This window comes from Nicotiana sylvestris, chromosome 3 (genome assembly GCF_000393655.2).
Source record: "Nicotiana sylvestris chromosome 3, ASM39365v2, whole genome shotgun sequence".
Lineage (NCBI taxonomy): Eukaryota > Viridiplantae > Streptophyta > Magnoliopsida > Solanales > Solanaceae > Nicotiana > Nicotiana sylvestris.
This window is the reverse complement of record NC_091059.1, coordinates 112,027,062-112,047,541: the sequence shown is the minus strand read 5'-3', so window position 1 is coordinate 112,047,541 and position 20,480 is coordinate 112,027,062. Positions and strand designations below refer to the sequence as shown.

The 20,480-nt window shown below is 36.8% G+C and overlaps 2 protein-coding genes across 2 annotated transcripts; both read left to right on the top strand.

Moving 5' to 3' along the window:
- The first annotated feature begins 550 nt into the window (after nucleotides 1–550).
- LOC104212974 (uncharacterized) lies at nucleotides 551–3,063 on the top strand. The gene is made up of 6 exons (XM_009762347.2): nucleotides 551–617; nucleotides 1,091–1,338; nucleotides 1,383–1,594; nucleotides 1,669–2,017; nucleotides 2,078–2,296; nucleotides 2,431–3,063. The coding sequence occupies exons 1-6, from the start codon at nucleotides 551–553 to the stop codon at nucleotides 3,061–3,063; spliced, it is 1,728 nt and encodes a 575-aa protein (XP_009760649.2).
- Nucleotides 3,064–7,146: 4,083 nt separating this feature from the next.
- Nucleotides 7,147–8,076, top strand: LOC138887842 (uncharacterized). Its single transcript, XM_070169633.1, has one exon. It carries the CDS (start codon nucleotides 7,147–7,149, stop codon nucleotides 8,074–8,076), a length of 930 nt encoding a protein of 309 aa, XP_070025734.1.
- Nucleotides 8,077–20,480: the final 12,404 nt, after the last annotated feature.

Here is a 20,480-nt window from a genome sequence, read left to right as displayed (position 1 = left end):
ATTTAAGCTTGTTAAAAATCTAATTTTCACCGCCGAAATGGATTTGGTTTGTTGAACTAATATTTGAGCTACAGTTACTGATTCGAAAATTACCTTAAAAGCTTGAGCAATCTTTTTAAAAAATTAAAGTAATTTTGAGAACCTATTGGAGTTGGATGTTGAATCTTAACCTATTATTTTTGGGCTAGTTGGTTATAAATTGAAATACGGGCTATAAAATTAAAAAGTAGGGATCCCAGTTGTTCTTATGTGAAATTTTCCCAGGTAAAAACCTAAGAAATGTGTAACTTGTCAAATATAGTGCTATGAGTCAATTATTTACTTTGACTATTTGGATTTGGGAATTACTAATAACACATAGGATGGCTCACCAAAACGTAACATAGGTATTAAGGAGTCATCTCGACGTCTTATGACGCGAGGTCACATACTAAAGAGCTTCAAGAGAATTACCTGGACTACTACAATTGAAGATCAAGAAGTGTATTCTGTTGGAAGATAGCAAAATGGCGTGGAAATGCTTCACAAGTATTTTAACGTGCTTGTAACGATGTTGGAAGATGATCCCGAGTCAATTTGGATTCAAGAGCATTCAAACATGGAGTTGAAGAGTTCGGGTACAAATTGTAGAATCCTTTTAAGAATAAGGTCTTCAGAAGAAGAGCCGTAATCTTCCAAAACTGTTAATGATCAGTCTAAGAAGGCAAGAAAAAGAATGGTATACTCCAGAACCTTTTAGCAGTTCCTTCTACTTCTAAGCACAATATAGAAAGTACGATCGAAGAGGTTACCGGGTAGGGAAAACAACCTAATGAGGTTGTTAAGCAGGGGGAACAAGTTGATGATAATGTCGAGCAGTGGAGTACCCTACTCAAGAAGAAGAACAACTTTAACCTCTAAGGAAATTAGAAAGGCTAAGGGTAGAGTTATGCAAGTACCCTTCCACACTGTATGTCCTCATCAGTGATGAAGGGAAGCGGCCGGAAAATCTTAAGAGGTGTTATCCCATACAGAAAAGAACTGGAACCAGTGGATGAATGACATGCAAGATGGAGACTGCTTATGCAAATATAATTGTTCTTTGATGCAGTGGTGGAATGGGAATTAGTGGGGGATACTGAGCAACAGATGACTGTGAGAGTGTTTTACCATGACCTGGGGCAGCACATGATGATGACATTTATTTATGCAAAATATTCAGCAATGGAGAGGTTGGAATTGTGGGATCACTTGTATTACTTAGCAAGTGATATGAAATTGCCATGGTTGGTAGGAGGGGATTTCAATGTGATATTGCATGAAGAGAAAATAGGAGGACTACCAGTACACCCTCCTGATGTGAGGATTTTGCATTTTGTGTAAACTCTTGTGGTTTGTTTGAGCAAGGATACAAACGAAGTCCATTTACATGGTGGAATGGGAGATCCAATGTTGCGTGTATATTCAAAAGATTGGATAAGATCTTTGCGAATTTGCCATTTCAAAACATATTGCCAACTATTGAAGTTGAACATCTAATCAGAACTGGATCAGATCATGGACTATTGTTAATGACATGTGGGGAGCAGATCACCAATTTTGTCAAGCCTTTTAGGTTCTTGAACTTTTGGACTAAACATGCTACATATATGGATGTGGTGAGGCAGAATTGGGAAGCTGATTTCATAGGGGATCCATTTTTGATGTTCAAACAGAAGCTCAAGAGGGTGAAGGCAACACTGTCAAATGGAGTAGAAAAATATTTGGTGGTATCTTCAAGCAGTTGGCTATTTTGGAGGACATTGTTAGGTTGAAAGAGATGTTGTTTGAAGAAGAGCCTACAATTGAGAACAGGATTGTGCTTCAAAAGGCTCAATCTGAATTGAAGAAATACTTGAGTATTGAGGAGCAGTATTGGAAGCAAAAAGTTGGGATGACTTGGTTTGCTGAAGGAGATATGAATATAAGTTTCTTTCACAATCATGTCAATGGAAAAAGAAAGAAATTACAACTGAAGAGGATCAAAAGTGGAAATGGGGTATGGATTGAAGACCATGAGCAATAGGCTACAACTGCAGTGGACTTATATCAAAAACAGTTTACAAATAAAGGTGATACATCTAACTTTTTCTTGCTTAATAATGTACCTTCGATGGTCACTATGGAACAAAATTTGGAACTTAGCAGATTGCAAACAATTGAGGTAAGGATAGCAGTTTTTGAGCTTAGTGGAGAGAATACTAGTGGTTCAGATGGATTCAGTGGCCTGTTTTATCAAACATGCTGGGATGTTATTGGTGCTGCTATACACAACATGGTGCTACACTTCTATAGAGGAGTTGCACTGCCTAAATTCATCACTCATACCAATCTAGTGTTGCTGCCTAAGAAACCTAGAGTTGAGACCTTTTCTGACTTAAGACCTATTAACTTGAACAATTCATTAACAAGGTCTTGTCTAGGGTGTTACATGATAGATTGGAAATGTTTTTTCCTTCTCTAATATCTCCTAATCAATCCGTATTTGTGAAGGGTAGGAGTATATTTGAAAATATCTTATTGACTCAAGAAATTGTCACTGATATAAGGTTAAGGGGAAAGCCAGCTAATATGGTGATCAAGCTTGATACGGCTAAGGCTTATGATAGGGTTTCATGGAAGTACTTATTGCATGTACTAAGGAAGATGGTATTTTCTAAGCACTTCATTAATATGGTGTGGAACTTGGTGTCAAATAACTGGTACTCGGTATTGGTGAATGGGCAGTCCTCAAGGTCCTTTAAGTCTATAAGGGGTGTGAAGCAAGGGGATCCTCTATCACCAGAATTGTTCATTCTGTCAGCTGAGGTACTTTCCAGGTATTTTAATAAGCTATTTGAAGACAGGTCATTTGTGGGATTTGGAATGCCTAAGCGGTCTGATCCTTTAAACCACTTGGCATATGCTGATGATACTATAATCTTTGCTTCTGCTCATCCTCCATCCTTGAGCAAGATTATGACAGTGTTGGGGAACTATGAGAAGATATCAGGCCAGATGATCAACAAAGATAAGAGTTCATACTATGTATTCAAAGATTCCTAATGGATTATGTCAGGCGGTTGGAGCTATTACATGATTTGAAAGAGGTAAATTCCCCTTCACATATCTAGGGTGTCCTATTTTCTACACTAGAAGGAGGAAGAAATATTATGAGGATCTTATCAAGAAAGTAAAAGCTAAATTGCATTCACGAAAAGGAAAGCTATTGTCATTTGGAGAAAAGGCAACACTCATTACTAGTGTGTTGCAAAGTATGCCAGTCCACAAGTTATCAGTCCTTCATCCCCCAAAAGATGTCCTAGAGCATATTCATAAGCTTTTTGCTAGGTTCTTTTGGAGCACAAAGGAAGAATGGAGAAGCAGACATTGGGCCTCAAGGCAAAATCTTTGCCTTCCTAAAGAGGAAGGAGTCCTAGGTTTTAGGTCCTTACATGATGTATCGAGGGCATTGTTTGCTAAACTATGGTGGAGGTTTAGGATCAAAAAAATTTTGTAGTCTAATTTCATGTGGAATAAGTATTGCAAGAAGGAGATACCAATGGTGGTGCAGTTTACAAGGGGGTCTCATGTTTGGAGACAAGTGCTAAATGCTAGGGAAGAAGTAGAACATGAGATCCTATGGGAATTGAAGAGTGAAAAAACTAATATATGGCATGAAAATTGGACTGAATTGGGTGCACTTTATCATGTATTACCTGAAGACTTTCCAATCAATGAAGATCTTCATGATGTGGCAGAATTATGGCAAGGTGAAACATGGGATGATCAGCTACTAAATCAAACCTTCAATGAGGAAATTGCAGAACATATAAGGCTAAATATGCATTATGAAGGTAGTGAGGGATACTAGGATAGGCCATAATGGATGCCAACTCCTTCAGGCAAGTCCAGTGATAGCAGTGCTTGGCAAATATTAAGGCATAGGGCTGATCCTAATCAAGAATTCAAGTTAATGTGGATTAAAGGCTTATCATTCAAGATATCCTTCTTCTTGTGGAGATTGTGGAGAGAGAAAATAGCCACTGATGACATGTGGAGGAGGCAAGGGCAAATGGTAATGTTTAGGTGTTGTTGTTGTCAGCAGCCCTAAGAGGAATCTATTGAGAATATATTTGTCACATGTCCTACTGCCTCACAAGTATGGAACTTGTTCATGGGGGCTGCTGGAATTACTGTGCCATTGATTCAATTGAAGCAGGTTATAAGGCATTGGTGGTATGCTCAATGTTGTCCAAATCTAAAGCCTTTGTTTCAAGCATTACCAGTTATCATCATTTGGGAACTTTGGAAGAGAAGAAATACAAGTAAACATAGGGGTTCAGTGTGCACAAATAGCGTGATTCATGAGATCAATAGGACATTGCATCAACTAGAAAGGGTGAGGTATGCTTAGATGCCTAATATTCCATTGTTATGGCTAGACATAATTCAATATTTTGAAAGATATAAACCTATATTGATTACTACAAGAGTAACATGGCAGCTTCCTTTTCATGGTTGGTACAAATGCAATACTGATGGAGCCTCAAAAGGAAATCTTGGTCCTAGCTCATTAGGCTTTTGTGTGAGGAATGATGAAGGTGATGTGATGTATGGAAAGGCAGTAGACGTGGGGGTGACAACTAATGTGGTGGCTGAAACTAAGGTTATTCTTCAAAGATTGGAATACTGTGTGGAGCGTGATCTTCACCCTCTCATATTGGAGATTGATTCATTAGTGATGAAGAAAGTGATGGAAGGGGAATGGGATCATCCTTGGGTAATTGCATATGATGTGAAGAAAATTATAGAGATGAAGGGAAACTTCAATGTGATCTTTCAACATGTGTTTAGAGAAGGAAACTTAGTGGCAGATTTTATAGCTAACATTGTGTTTTTTTTGCAAGTACATCCGAGTTTCACTCATTCTCTGAACTGCCTAGTGTAGGGAGGAGGTTAATTAATTTAGACACAAGTCTCAAACTCCTAACCTTAGGGTTAGAATAGCAAAGAGAAGAGCCCCAGACTGATGGCTTCACAGGATTGGAATCTGCACATACTTGCGTGTTTCTTTTATGTCTCATTTTATATGCTATAAGGTACTTTCCAATGGTATTATCATGGTAACATGCTCATTCTTGGGGTGCTTTGATAGTGTACAAGGCCAATGTGATAAGTAGGTATTGGATGGTGCAATTTATTCTACTTCTGATATGTTCAAATGTTAAAGAAAAGGTTGAATATGTTATGTGGAATTTTTGGAGATTGTTGAATCATTTCTCAGTGGTATTATCATATCTTCATTCTCAATATAAGGATGGTTTAGTAAGGTTTAGAATGATTTCTACATTAAAAATTCGGGAAGAGAAGGATCTGATCTTACAAGATCATAAAATCACCCAGCTCCACAAGCCTGGCGGCGTCAGGCTAAAGCCTGATGATACCCTGGCGTTGCCAGCTTAAAGCCAGCCCTGGCCTGGCTTTTGCCTTGCAAAGCTTCCTAAAGCCAGCCCCAGCCTGGCTTTTGCCTTGTAAAGCCTGCCTAAAGCCAGCTTCAAAACAGGTGTAGCCAGGCTCTTTCACATGATAATATTGATGATCGACCACATGATTTATACTTGGATAGAGTTAGTAAACTGCCTATGGAGATCATATTGTAGCAACACTAATGATTGGAAGACTATGATGGCTTCAATTCTGTGGTGGAGATGTTTCGAATTCATTCTAGCCTATGGACTACATACCCTGGTGCCTGGTGAGAGCTTGATAGGTGCTGCTTGGTATTTGCCTGTGGCAATTGGATTCATATACACTAATAGGAGAAGGGAGCATTCAGCAGACAATGTTGTAATAGCTAGTTCATTAGACTTTAGTTTTTCTATCTTTTTAGTAGCTAGTAGCTTCATGCAACTTCTATTTTGGTTTGGATATCTTGTAAGTTTTGGACCCATTTTGGGATTTTATTTATATATTAGCCACTAGCTAGCCTGCCTAGTGGTATATTTGCTAAAAAAATGACATGCAAGAAGAGCTAGAATCTCTACAGAAAAATGGCACGTATAGGGCGATCAACTTCCAAATGGTAAAAAACCACTCAGGTGAAAGTGAGTTTTTAAACTCAAGAAATATGGAAATGACAAGTTGGTCAGATATAAAGCTCAATTGATGGTTGTTGGACCAAGTGAAGTTTGTTTTGAAGATTGACAAAGGAACTCAAGCATGAACCAAGTCAGTCCACAATATACATAGACATGGGCAGATTCAAGCACAAGGGATGCACGTGAGGGAGATAAGGTTAAATAGTTATATCTGATATCTCCCGATAAAAAAGGTTGCATAATTGATTAGGAGAAGGAATCCTTACTCAAAGAGAACACTATCCAAGATAAGGGATGAGTTAGAAGTTGAAAACAACTAGAACTTTTCCACCAAGGAAGAGTAGCATTAGAACTCTAGTTATTTCTTAATCTACTAACTCTATATATTGCAGGATGTTCTCACTTTACAGGTGTGCACAAACGCTAAAGTTAAACGTGAGTTGAGAGAAAAATAGTAAGGCATTTTGCAAGCAATTTTTTTGTGATTCAAGTATGCGTACCTGAAGCTACATGAACCTGATAGAAGAACTAGTTCCAAGTGTTTGTCTTTTATTCTAGTTCAATTGTAGTAGGTGTTTTCATATTGTACCTTTTAGCTTTAGCTAGAAGCAATTATAATAGGTACTTTGAGTATTCAAGTTAGAGTTAACTTGAAGTTATCGCAACAGTTAGAGGTTGGTTGTCATAATGGGATTAGAGTTAATCCTTAGGTTTATAAAGTATTTTGTAAATGCTGTTTTGGATCAGTGATTTAGTGAAATATTAGGGAAAATCCTACTGAGTAGTAGGTCGTGATTTTTTCACCTTTTGAGTCAGGTGTTTTTCACGTAAAAATACTTGTGTTCTTTAGTTTCCACATTTACTATTTCAATAACAGTAGGTTAAGGAACACATAGAAGAACCAGGTTCTTCTATAATCAATAAGCGCAAAAAATTGGACACCACACAAATCATCCCCCCCTCTCTTGTGTGGTATTGAAGTTAAAATATCAATTGGTGTTAGAGCGGGTTATCCTTGAAGAGGCTAACACCTTAGGAAAAGATCAAGATGAGTGCACCACCTGGAAACTGGGAAGGGCAATCCACTGCTAGAACATCACTCTTCAACGGCCAGTACTACTCCTGGTGGAAAAATAGGATGAGAGATCACATCATAGGAGTGGACTATGAGATACGGGACATTGTCACTGATGGTCCTCTGGCTACTATGAAGAAAAATGCTGAAGGAGTAGAGGTGCCAAAAACAAGAGCCGAATGCACTGCTGAGGATCTAAGGAAATGGGAGAAGAACGCCAAAGCCAAGAAATGGCTTGTTTGGGGACTTGGTCCAGATGAGTACAGTAGAATCCAAAGTTGTACCATTACTAAGGAAATTTGGGACACTCTGCAAGTGGTCTATGAAGGAACACCTCAAGTGAAGAGGTCCAGAAGAACTCTAATGTGTTCCCAATATGAGAACTTCACCATGAAGGAAGGGAAAACCATTCAAGAGATGTACATAATGTTCACTACATTGACAAACGAACTAAAGTCTCTTGGAAGGATTCTTCCTGAAGAAGACAGAGTTGAGAAGATTTTGACAAGGGTTCTGCTTGTTACTTGGGAGAGCAAAATCATTGTCATTCAGGAATCAAAGAATATTGCCACCCTCAAATTGGATGAGTTAATCGGAAATCTTACTTCTTACGAATTTAGGAGGCAAACAATAAAAATAGATGTACCTAAGAAGGAAAGAAGTCTGGCACTCAGAATCACTAAAGGTTCTGATCTAGAAGATGATGAAATGGCTATGATCACAAAGGACTTCAAGGAGTACCTAAGGAGAGGAAAGGGTCCTTCAAGAAGTGGAAGCTACAGTAAGCCAAAGGTTCCTGAAAAGCAAACCAATGAAGGATGCTACAAGTGTGGGAAGACTTATCACCACATCAAGAACTGCCTTCAAAGGGAAATTGAATGGAAGAATGAAAGAGCTGAATGAAGGAACAAGTTCAACCCAAAAAATAAAGGATCAACTAGGGCTATGGTCGCCGCTTGAGGAGAAAGTTCAGATGAAAGCTCAGATGATAAAGATTGGGATGAACAAGCACTTATGGCAATTGGAGAATCTGATAAGGAAAACTGAGCTAAGTGTAATTCATCTCAAAGACAAGATTAAATTTTTGTCTAAGGAAAGGCTATCTGAGTTACTTCTAGATCTAATTGATGAATGTGAGGATATAAACAATGAAAAGGAACAACTGTCTAAAGAATGTGTGATTTTAAAAGCAAAGTACAAAAACATGAAACTTAGGAATAGTAAAACTGCAAGTGAAAATACTACTTTGAAGAACCAGGTTCATGCACTTGATTCAAATGTCCTAGAACTTAGATCTGAAAATCTAAAACTGAAATTAGGAACAGGTAAGAAGACAACTAATCACACACAACTCACTCTAGAAGAAAATGCAGGTAAATTGAACGATGAGTTGTATAAGATGGATGAGCAGGTAAGAATTCTAAAGGAGGATCTAAGCAAGGTCAAGCATGAGCTGGACAGAACTTGTAAATGGAACAGGTCCTCCGATGCACTTTCATAACTACAGGAACATCATTGTAGCAACAGAAGAGGATTTGGCTTTGGGAATCTACTACCAAAATGAGATCCCAAAAGCAAGTATCTCAAACTTCCTGAGAATAAGATTTGCACACATTGTGGTAAAACAGATCACTTTAAAAGTGAATGTACTACAAAAGAAAAGGCTAGTTAAAAGAACAAAGAATTTGTTCAAGGGAAGAATAAACTACCAAGGTGGGCTAAAAAGAATTTGATTCATCTTTTGCCTATAGAAAGTGACCCAAACTAGTTTGGGTTCTTAAGACTAATCCCTGATTTCCTTTTGCAGGTCCATGTGAAGGGGAGCAGCCAGATATGGTACATGGATAGTGGCTGCTCAAAGCACATGACATGTAACAAGAACTAGTTCCTTTCACTTGAGGACCTCAAAGGAGGTAATGTCTAGTTTGGAAATGGGAAGAAAGGTGAGGTCATTAGGGTTGGAAAGGTTTGTGAGACTGATTCTCACTCTATTGAGAATGTCTACTTGATAGATGGACTGAAGTACAATCTAATAAGTGTATCACAATTGTGTAAAAGAGGTAACATGGTAACATTTACCTTTACCAAATACTTTATGATTAATCTTACCACTGACAAGATTGTTTTGCAGGGAAAAAGAGGAACAATATATATGTTGTAGATCTGTCCACACTTTCAGAAAATGAACTCACTTGCTTAAGTGTGTTTGATAATGATCCCCTCATTTGGAAAAGAGACTTGGACATGCTAGTCTGAGTTAACTCAACAAATTAGTCTTCAAGGACCTGGTGATAAGGCTGCCTAACATCAAATTCGAGGAAGATAAAGTTTGTGAGGCTTGTGCAAGGGGGAAGCAGGTAAGATCCTCTTTTAAATGCAAGAAAATGGTAAGCACCACCAGGACTATGGAACTGGTCCATATGGATCTCTGTGGTCCAATTAGAACATTAATCAGAGGTGGTAAGAGATATATGATGGTGCTTGTTGATGATTATTCTAGGCTTACTTGGACGCTGTTTTTAACATCGAAAGATGAAGCATTTGACACGTTTACTTCTTTTGTTAGAAAAACTCATAAACAACTAGGTAATCAACTTGCATCAATTAGGTATGATCATGGCACTGAATTAGAGAATGCTACATTTGCTGAATTTTATGATGAGCATGGCATAGATTATAATTTCTCTTCTCCTAGGACTCCACAACAAAATATAGTAGTTGAAAAAAAAGAATAGGACACTTGAAGATATGGCTAGGACTATGCTTCTTTCTAGTAAACTGCCTTATAGCTTTCGGGCAGAAGCTGTGAACACTGCATGCTACAACCATCTTAGGGCATCTGGATGCAAGTGCTTTGTGCACAATAATGGAAAAGACTCCCTAGGTAAGTTTGATCCCAAAAGTGATGAGGGAGTATTCTTGGGATATTCTTCACATAGTAAAGCTTACAAGGTCTATAACAAAAGAACTGTATGTGTAGAAGAAAATGTTCATGTGGTTTTTGATGAACTAACATTCTTTCTGAGAGACAGAAATATAATGATGAAGGAATTAGGTTGGTAAGAGACTCAAATGAAACTACATCCCAAACTGAAGCTGCAACAGAGGAAGGAACATGTTCTTCTACCCAGGGCAACCTGACAAGGGGAATTGAACAAAGAGGAACTGATCCTCAAACCTCGAGGGAACCTGTCCATGAACCTGTTTCTCAGCAACAAATCTTTAAAGGAACATCTAGGGGAAACCAGTTGGTTGTAAAACTTTACAACTACCAAAGTTCTCATCCCATTAAGAACATAATTACTGATCCAATCTCTAGAATCAAAACCAAATCTTCTTTGAAGAATCTTTGTGCTTTTGATGCTTTTCTATCTCTTATTGAACCTAAAAATGTTGTTGAGGCTTTGCAGGATATAGACTGGTGAATGCGATGCAAGATGAACTCAATAAATTTGAGAGAAGTCAATTTGGTATCTGGTTCCAGGACCCAAGGACAGATCAGTAATAGGTATAACATGGATCTTCAGAAACAAACTTGATAAAGATGGAACAGTTACAAGGAACAAGGCAAGATTGGTTGGTTAAGGATATAGTAAAGAGGAGGGCATAGACTATGATGAGACATTTGCTCCTGTTGCAAGATTGGAAGCAATTAGACTTCTCATAGCCTTAGCTGCTTACATGAAATTCACTCTCCATCAGATGGATGTCAAGAGTGCCTTCCTCAATAGCTATCTAAAGGAAGAAGTATTTGTTAAGAAATCTCCGGGCTTTGAAAACATGGAATGTCCTAATCATGTGCACAAGCATGGCAATGCACTTTATGGGCTCAAGCAGGCTCCAAGAGCATGATATAAAAGATTATCAAAGTTCCTACTTGAGCATGGCTACAAGAGAGGTAAAATTTGCAATACTTTATTCTTGAAGGAAAAATGTAAAGATCTCTTGGTAGTTCAGATATATGTTGATGATATAATCTTTGGAGCAACTACTGATAAGCTAAGTAAAGAATCTGCTAAACTAATGGGGGTGAATTTGAAATAAGTATATGAGTGAGCTTAATTTTTTTTAGGCTTACAAATTAAATAAAATTCAAATGGAACTATGATCCATCAGCAGAAATATGTAAAAGAGTTGCTTAAAAGGTTTAAAATGGAAGACCAAAGAAATTTACACTCCTATTGCAACATCCACAAAATTGGATATAGATGAACATGGTTCATCTATTGATCATAAGTTGTATAGGGGAATGATTGACTCTTTGTTATATCTCACTGCTAGAAGACCTGACATTGTGTTCAGTATAGGCATTTGTGCTAGATTTCAGGCAAATCCAAAGGAGTCTCACTTGACTACTATCAAGAGGATTTTGAGATACTTAAAAGGCACCACTGACCTTTGTCTATGGTATCCAAAAGGTAGTAATTTCAACCTAGTGGGATATGTTGATGCTGATTATGTAGGTTTTCTTATGGATAGAAAGAGCACCTCAGGTGTGGCACACTTTTTTGGCTCATGTCTTGTGTCTTGGGCCACCAAAAAGTATAATTTTGTGATATTATCTACTGTTGAAGCTGAGTATGTTGTTGCTGCCTCATGTTGCGCTCAATTGTTGTGGATCAAACAGTAATTAATGGATTTTGGAATTGATGTAGGTTGTATACCCATCCTTTGTGATAACACTAGTACAATTAGTATGACCAAGAACCCAATTCATCATAAGAGAACTAAGCACATAGATGTTAGGTATCATTTTTTGAGGGAGAACTATGAGAAGGGGTTGATCATTATGGAATTTTATACTACTGACAAACAAATAGCTGACATCTTCACGAAAGCTCTAAGTAGAGATCGCTTTGAAAGGAACATGCTAGAATTAGGGATGATTAAGATCACCTAAAAAGAACCTTTTCTATATCAAAAATTGGTTAGAAAAATTGTGAATTTTTGTACATAATTAGTTTAGATTTTGCTCAGTATCATACTTTCATTAGTATACTCCTGTGCCATGTGTTGAAACGAGTCACTAATCTCTAATGATATTATCTCTATTTTCTTGGAAAATTCAGACTTACACGAGAGATTTTTCAGTGAAGAATCTAGTTCATCGAGATTATTTGGTATGTATTCTCCACTCTGCATAATGTAAAATAATTCTATTTGGATCATGATTAAGAGAAAAGTCTCATTTAATCCTATATCTATTTGTACTTATCCGTTACAAAAATGGGCTAGTTTCGTTCAGAAAAGGAGTGCAAACCGCATTAAGTGCCTAGATTCTAGGGCATCTCCAACATCTTTTCAAAATTGAAATTCAGTTTGATTGGACTTCTACAAGACTATTGTTACTCAATTAAACACTCCTCTTTAAATTGATTAGGCTTTACTTATTTCTTCACTTCTAAATCGTCAAGCCGTCAAAAATTTCTCCAACTTCTCTCATCTTCCTAACACACTGAACTCTTTTTTCTTACACCCAAGCGTATAAATGGCCAACACTTCTGAGAATACCTCATCACCACCCAAGTTACTCCTAAACATATCTCTGAGGTTGCTACAAATTTGGATAATAGGTTTGTGCTAGTAGGATCTATAGCAGGTGTTGAAACTTTTAAGTCTGGAAGAGCTGGTGGTAAAAATGAAAAAGGAAAAGAAAAAGAGAGTGAGGGTGCTTAGAGTACTGTGAGAGGAAAAGGAAAAATAGTGGTTGATTCTTTACCCACTCTTATTAGTCTAACCAAAGAAACAGGTGCAATGGTTATTTTTGAGAGGAATCTGCTGCAATAGAGGAGAGAGTGAGGAAACCATGGGGAAGTAGGTCTGGCAAAGCTGCTGAAGGGATGGTTCAACTTGGAAAAAATGTAGATGAACCTGTTCCATCTGAACAGGAAACCCTCGTAGACATACTGAAAAGAGTGACTGAGAGTTATAATCTAAAGAAAAAAGGAAGTTCAAATGTTTAAATTTCTAGCACTGCTAGAGGAAACAAGAAAAGAAAGGCTGCCTCTTCTATCCTTGTAGAAATTCCTCCCACAAGAGGAAGAGCTACAAGGAGTCAAAAGAAGCAGAGTGAGGCAGAACTGGAGAAAGCCTTAGAAGAAAGTAGAAGAAAAGTCGTTGCTAAGGGAAAGAAGAAGATGGGTGAGCTTGTTGAGGCTGTTGAAATTAATGAGATGGACCTGGTCCTTCGAGATGAAGATGAGACAGAAGAAGTGGAGGTTCTGACTCCTAAAGCTAAGAAAGCTAGGACTTCCACAAAGAAGTCTATTTCGAAGTCAAGTTCACTAAACCATCCACTTTGGCTAAAAGAACCAGGTCTGCTATGAAATCAAGAAAAGTGAAAATTGTGGAAGAAGAAGAATGAAGTGGAGAGGAAGAAGATGATGATTATGATGCTGAGAAAGACAAGATGGTTAAATTTTGAAAGAGAACTATCTTGAAAGGCAGACTCCTCAAGGACTTGGAGGATGAAGGAATGGTGATGCTTTTGGAGAAGTATAGTTGCAAGGCTGGAAGGACATGGTCTTTCAGATGGATGGCAGGCTGGCCAGAAATGAAATTGTAGAATTTATGGCCAATTGTGAGATAAAAGATGGAAGGGTCACCAGTTTGGTGAAAGTAGTGAAAGTCACTTTTGATGCAAAGGAGCTGGGAGAGATCTTGGGTGTACTTGCTGAAGGATACAGTGGCTATACGAAGCTCAAATGGCCAAGCTTATAATCTCTCCCTACCGCCCTTGCCATTACCAGAAAATTCAATAACAATGAAGAGGAAGTTGAGCCCAAGGCTGTTTACAAAACTGAGATGAAGCCACCCCACAAAGTATTGTTTCGAATTTGTAAACAAATGTGTGCTACCAAGGCAGGAAAGGAGGCATATGGCCACATTCATGGACCTGATCCTTATGGAATGTTTGGACAGTGGGAGGCAAATCAATTGGCTTGGATTTATAATCTAGCTTCTGGATAGAGTTCTAAATGGCACCAAGACTCATGTCATACCCTATGGCTTTATTCCCACTGCTATACTTGCACATTTCAAGGTACCCATCAAGAAATGGGAGGTTTGTACAAGCAAGATCATTTTGGGGCAAACACTCTAACAGCTTGTGACTATGAAGTCCAGACTACTCCCAAAGAACTTGGTTCATCCAAGAAGGTACCAGTGAACAGAAAGTGCAAGCTTTGGTGCAAGAAAGTGGGGCTAAGGATGCTAAGATTGGTTGGTTGAAGAAGAGGTTGGTTCAAGATATGCTGAAACTGCTCCAAGCCAAATACCAAGAACCTGGTCCTTCCCAGCCATAAGTCTCCTAGCCTAGTATAGATCAACGAGTGACCCAGCTTGAGATTTTTTTTGTTTCTTTTGCTCATGATCCAATGTTCTGATTTTTTTTATGCTTTGTGGTATGATCTTATCAGTCAATGAAATTCACTCTCCTTTGCTCTAACTGTTTGTTGATATTTCTTAGATGACTAATATCCTTAGATTGATTGATGATATTTGACTCCATGATTGTATTTGAAGTAGCCCCAGTGGCCATGAGTAATTTCTATTAAAATCTGGTTATCTCACATAAATTATACAACTTTTCAATGATGCCAAAAGGGGGAAGATAGGTTGTGCTTTTACTTTGGACAGTGATGTTTATAACCTATGAACCTGGTCCTTGATGATTAGTGGTTTTGAGAAGGAAAAATGTTCTAATCTTGTGTTGATGTTGAGATAAGTTGAACAGGGTCTACGCTTATGAAAAGCACTGAGTTTGTCATCATCAAAAAGGGGGAATTTATTGGCACAAGAGAAGTTTGTTGAAGATTGACAAAGGAACTCAAGCATGAACCAGGTCCATCCACAGTATACACAGACACGGGCAAATTCAAGTACAAGGGATGCAGGTGAGGGAGATAAGCTTAAATAGTTATATGCGATATTTCCGATCGAAAAGGTTGCATAATTGATAAGGAGAAGGACTCCTTACTCAAAGAGAACACTATCCAAGATAAGGAAGGAATTAGAAGTTGAGAACAACTAGAACTCTTCCACCAAGGAAGAGTAGCATTAGAACTCTAGTTATTTCTTAATCTACTAACTCTATATATTGCAGGATGTTCTAACTTTATAGGTGTGCGCAAACGCTGAAGTTAAACGCGAGTTGATAGCAAAATATCAAGGCATTTTGTAAGCAATTCTTGTGTGATTCAAGTGTGCAAACTTGAAGCTACATGAAGCTGATAGAAGAACCGGTTCCAAGTGCCTATCTTTTATTCTAGTTCAATTGTAGTATGTATTTTTATATTGTACCTTTCAACTTTATCTAGAAGCAATTATAATAGGTACTTTGGGTATTCAAGTTAGAGTTAACTTGAAGTTGTTGTAACAGTTAGAGGTAGGTTGCCACAATGGGATTAGAGTTAATCCTTAAGTTTATAAAGTATTTTATAAATGCTGTTTTGGCTCAGTAATTTAGTGAAGTATTGGGAAATATCCTACTGAGTAGTAGGTCGTGGTTTTTTCACCTTTTGAGCCAGGTATTTTCCACGTAAAAATACGTTTGTTTTTTTACTTTTCACATTTACTATTTCAACTACAGTAGGTTAAGGAACACTTAGAAGAACCAGGTTCTTCTATAATCAGCACACGCAAAAAATTGGGCATCACACTAATCACCCCCCTCTTGTGTGGTATTAAAGTTAAAACATCAATGGTAAAATACTTCAAACAGAAAAAAGGTATTGATTTCGACGAAATTTTCTCACATGCTGTCAAAATAACTTCTATTCGAGTAATTTTCAGCGTAGCAACTTGTCTAGATCTTGAAGTGGAGCAATTGGATGCATTACTGGAAAAATGTTAATTACTGACTGAAATTTGTGACTGAATATTTAATGGTCTCTAATGCGACAAAATTCGACTACAGTAGTTGAAAAATAATTGTAATTTTATTTCTTATTTTCCTAAAATAATATTGACTGCTATTCTGACTAAAATAGTTGGAAAACAACGCGGGAATTTCCCGCCTTCACATTTGTGACCGATTCAGTCGCAAAGTGAAAAGTCAAAAAAATATGTTGACAAATAAATTGACTGTGTCAGTCAGAAATACAGAATTTAAACAAACAAAAAAATATATTTAATACTTTGCGCCACGATAGTCGGAAACCCTAATTAAAATTTAGAGAACAGATCCCTATTTCTCCAATTTCTTTCTGCGGCTCTCTCCCACACACACTCTCTCTTTATCTCTCTACTTTATCTTCCACTCACCTATCGACTGATAACGACAAACGGTGGTTGACGACGGCGGGCATCAATGGGCATATATGTGAAATCCCCTCTTCTCGATTAGTTTCTCTCATTCTTATAACCTAGAAACTTTGTGGGTTTAGTCATCTAGTAATGTTTAGAATTTTTTAATAATAATTTTACTTGCATTGGTATTTATCAGTTAAAGAAATAAAAAATATTATGTAATTTTGCTTCATTAATGACTATTTTACTGAAGGTTTGATGTATTTGATATAATTCGGTTTGGCTTTCATGGGAATTATTTGTTAGAAAAGCACAAAACTATATCAGTTAGAGAGTAAGAACTTTAATTTTTAGCAATTTGATTTGATCCAAGAACAGAAATAAGCTAAAATTCTCAATTCAATTCACGAACTGTTTTCCCCTCCTCGATATTTTTCGTTCTTTTCCTCTTCAGTAGTAACCTTAAATAATTCGTTTACTTCTTTTTTTGCCTCAAACATAAAAATATTAGGATTTAAAAAAAACAAATCATACAAATCCATCTGGTTTATAGGAATAATGTTCTGATTTACAGAAATAATGCTTGTTAGCCTCGTATCATTTAATTGAGTCGTAGTCATTTAATCGGGCCATCTTATTGAAGAAAATAAGCAAAAAACCAGTGAGACAGAGAACAAACACAAGCTTTACTTCTGAAGACAAAGAGTGCTTGTTGATGTACGAGTCTGCTATAATATACACTTACATGGTTTATATTAATTAATACTTTCTCAATCAATATTTAATAATATTTCAATAATAATTAAAGCTTATCACTTCTATAATTGCCGTTGATACATGAAACAAACTCTTCAAATCATCATGAAAGGAACACATCTCTTTCAGCAAAACTAAGTTCACAACTCCTAAATTATACTTTAGAAGTTATCTTAACAAGGAAAAAGTTACAATCTTGAGCAATTGGCATAAATATATAAGAGCACACAAAACAATCTTGAAGATTATTATTGCTGTAAGAGAGAAATAATGGAGATGAATTGGCGAGTATGAAAAAATTTGACAAGTTGCAGAGTCTAGTGGAGAAACTTATGAGCAGACCTCAATTTGGTCCTCAGAATGTCGAGGATGACGAGGATGATATGATTTAGTTTGTTGTGATGTTTGAGACATTATTGTTTGTTGTGGTTGGATGTTTAGACTTGATAAATATTTAAACTTGACTATGATTGTAATGTTTAGACTTGATTGAATGGTGATGTTCGGCTAAAAATTTATATTTTTGCATATAATTTTCCTTGCATTATGTCTCGATCTTGTTAACTGTGGTGTGAATATTTTTGACTCGAGCTTAATAATGGTCTTTATATGTGTAGGAATCAATTGGAAATGATTTGGAAAGTTTTGACGAGCGTAAAGTACAACACGAAATTGTTGTTCGCTAGCCAAAGATAGTATAGTTAATTTATTGTTTCCACAGGGATTGGATTTAAACAATGCTCTATTAATTTTTGGTTTAACTGCTATTCAAGATTATCAAAACTTAGTTTGGATTGATTACGAACTACAATCAACTACTAAAGTAAATTAATTAACAAATGACTGCAAAGAACTAGAGATTAACAGAGTTGATTTCTTATCAATGTGAGGAATAAAGGTCATGATAGGATATGTGCAAGATAGCTATTTGGGATCTAACTCTAGTTTAATTCACTCTAATATTCTAATGATTCTCATGAATTCATTCCATGATTAGTTCAAACGTGTAGTCAAGACTCCTCTCTCGATTAAATCTTAACTCTATGAGATGAACTAATATAAGCATAGTGAAAATATGCAAGCATGCATTAATGGACTAGTCTTCAGAAAAATATCTCTCGAATATTCTCCTAACTTGATTTAATAAATAATTCAACAAGCTCTTTCGATTACTTAAGAGAATCACTAAATTAAATCAAACAAAATAATGCAAAGATAATCACCAAAATATTCCTCTTTCGATTAAATAAACCAATAAAGTTGCAACAATTCAAAACTCTATAAACGAATTCAATCAAGAACTAGAGTTAAAATCCAAAAATATTTATCAAAATACCATATCCTTCAAATCATAAGGGAAACTACTCCATAATCATAGAAGAAGTCATCACAAATATAATTAAAGAGTAAGAAAGCATCAATCTAACGTTACAATCCAAACTCCCATATTGAATTGATGGAAAGATGATGAAATTCTGTATCTTGTAGTCTCCAATGCTCCCCCAAAACTTCCAAGGTCAAAAGTCCTCTAAAATTCGTATTTTCGATGTATTTATACCATGTAGGAACAAGCCCAGATGAAACTATCCTTTCCAAGCCAAAATGGAAAAAGTTGGACGAGAAAATACACTACCGCAGCATGCCGGACGGCGCACCATCGCCACATAGGTGGAAAAGTTCAGAGGCCTATATTTTTTCACTCTGCATGAATTTTTCATTAGCGCCCTACGCCCCGCTACACATGGCGTGATGCATTTGTGCATGTTTCTCAAAGTAACTTTTGTTTTCTCATGTTTTAACACTCAGACTTGGTCCTCGATCCCCCGAACGTGATCCCGACTTAATTTCTTGGGCTTTTACTCAGAATTCAAAGCTCCTATTTGTTTTAATTATCTCCAAATTACCTTAATAAATAGAAATTATTTTCTTCAAGGCATAAAACACGTAAAGCGTAAATCACCATTAATTAAGTTTAAACACAAGTAAAATATGGTGATTAGAGTGCAAACTATGACTAAAATATGGGTTTATATCCTATCATCAACGCCCTATACTTAAACCATTACTGGTCCCCCAACAATCAAACTACACTTCACATAGAGACGGCCTTTTCATCAAACAACTTCCCTAACCCATCATGCCAAGAATATTTAAAGAAGACTAAGCACCCTATCATAACATCCTAGCCTCAAGACACGACTCAAAAGCACCAAGCATTTTTCACAACCTTCTCACTTACTCTAACATGAAGGTCAAAGACTTTACCTTTTCTTCGCAAACCATGTGCCCACACACAAACAATAGAAAGTAATTCCACATATAATAAAGTCCAAGAACAATTAGGAACTCAAGATAAAAAGAATTCACTCACTTTCAGAAATAAAATTCTTATGCCACAGAAAACGTACCATAGGCTTGCCTGTCGACTCTACTAATTGAGCTAATTTAGTTAAATATCAAGTAGGACTTTATTTTGGTTGTAATATAGGATGCAAAGGGTAGGATACGTTTGGATATAGCGACTACACCTCCCTAGCACATTAATACATACAATTTCACAGTTTAAACCCTACACTTGTGTTGAACCACAACCTAACCTTTATAATATGACAATATCGAGTTCCTAATTTCTTTAAACACAAACAAGAGCAAAAACTACAAGTAGCAAGGAATCAATTTTTTTCTTCTCTAAATTCTGATTTTAGTTTTTTTTTACTTCAATTTCTTACAAGTGGCTCTCACCAATTTTCAAACAGTGCACCTTCCTCCATTATGTTAGTTCTACTCAAAAGTCTACCATACCTCCACTTAGCTTTTACAAGCTCATAACAAAATCAAGTGCTCAAGAGAGGTAGAAGGTTCAAACAGATAGTCAATTCAAATGAGGATCTGGCTTGCAGTGTGGTTGCCAAAGAAGTAGGATTAAAGGCTAAAAGGGGCGAACTAGGATACACACTAATCATGTGGGTAAAAGCATATATCTAGCTCAACAAAGAAATACCTCTATCATGTCCTAGACTAAACAAAACTGCTATTTCGCTTTGCAAACACATGAGGTAAGTTCTAGACATCAACTGACATTATCACATAACTCACTTAGGATTGGATCTATCCCGACTCTCTAATCAAAGCAGTTAAGCAAAGTCAGAATCAACCAATTTAATGCACTAATCTATGAGTCAAGAACTGAGCCTAAGCGTCACAATTAAGGCACTTACTACTATCAAGGTACAACAAAGTCAAGAGCAGTTATCTTCATTTAACACCAGAGCACAAGACTTTTTTATTCCTAACAAAAGAAA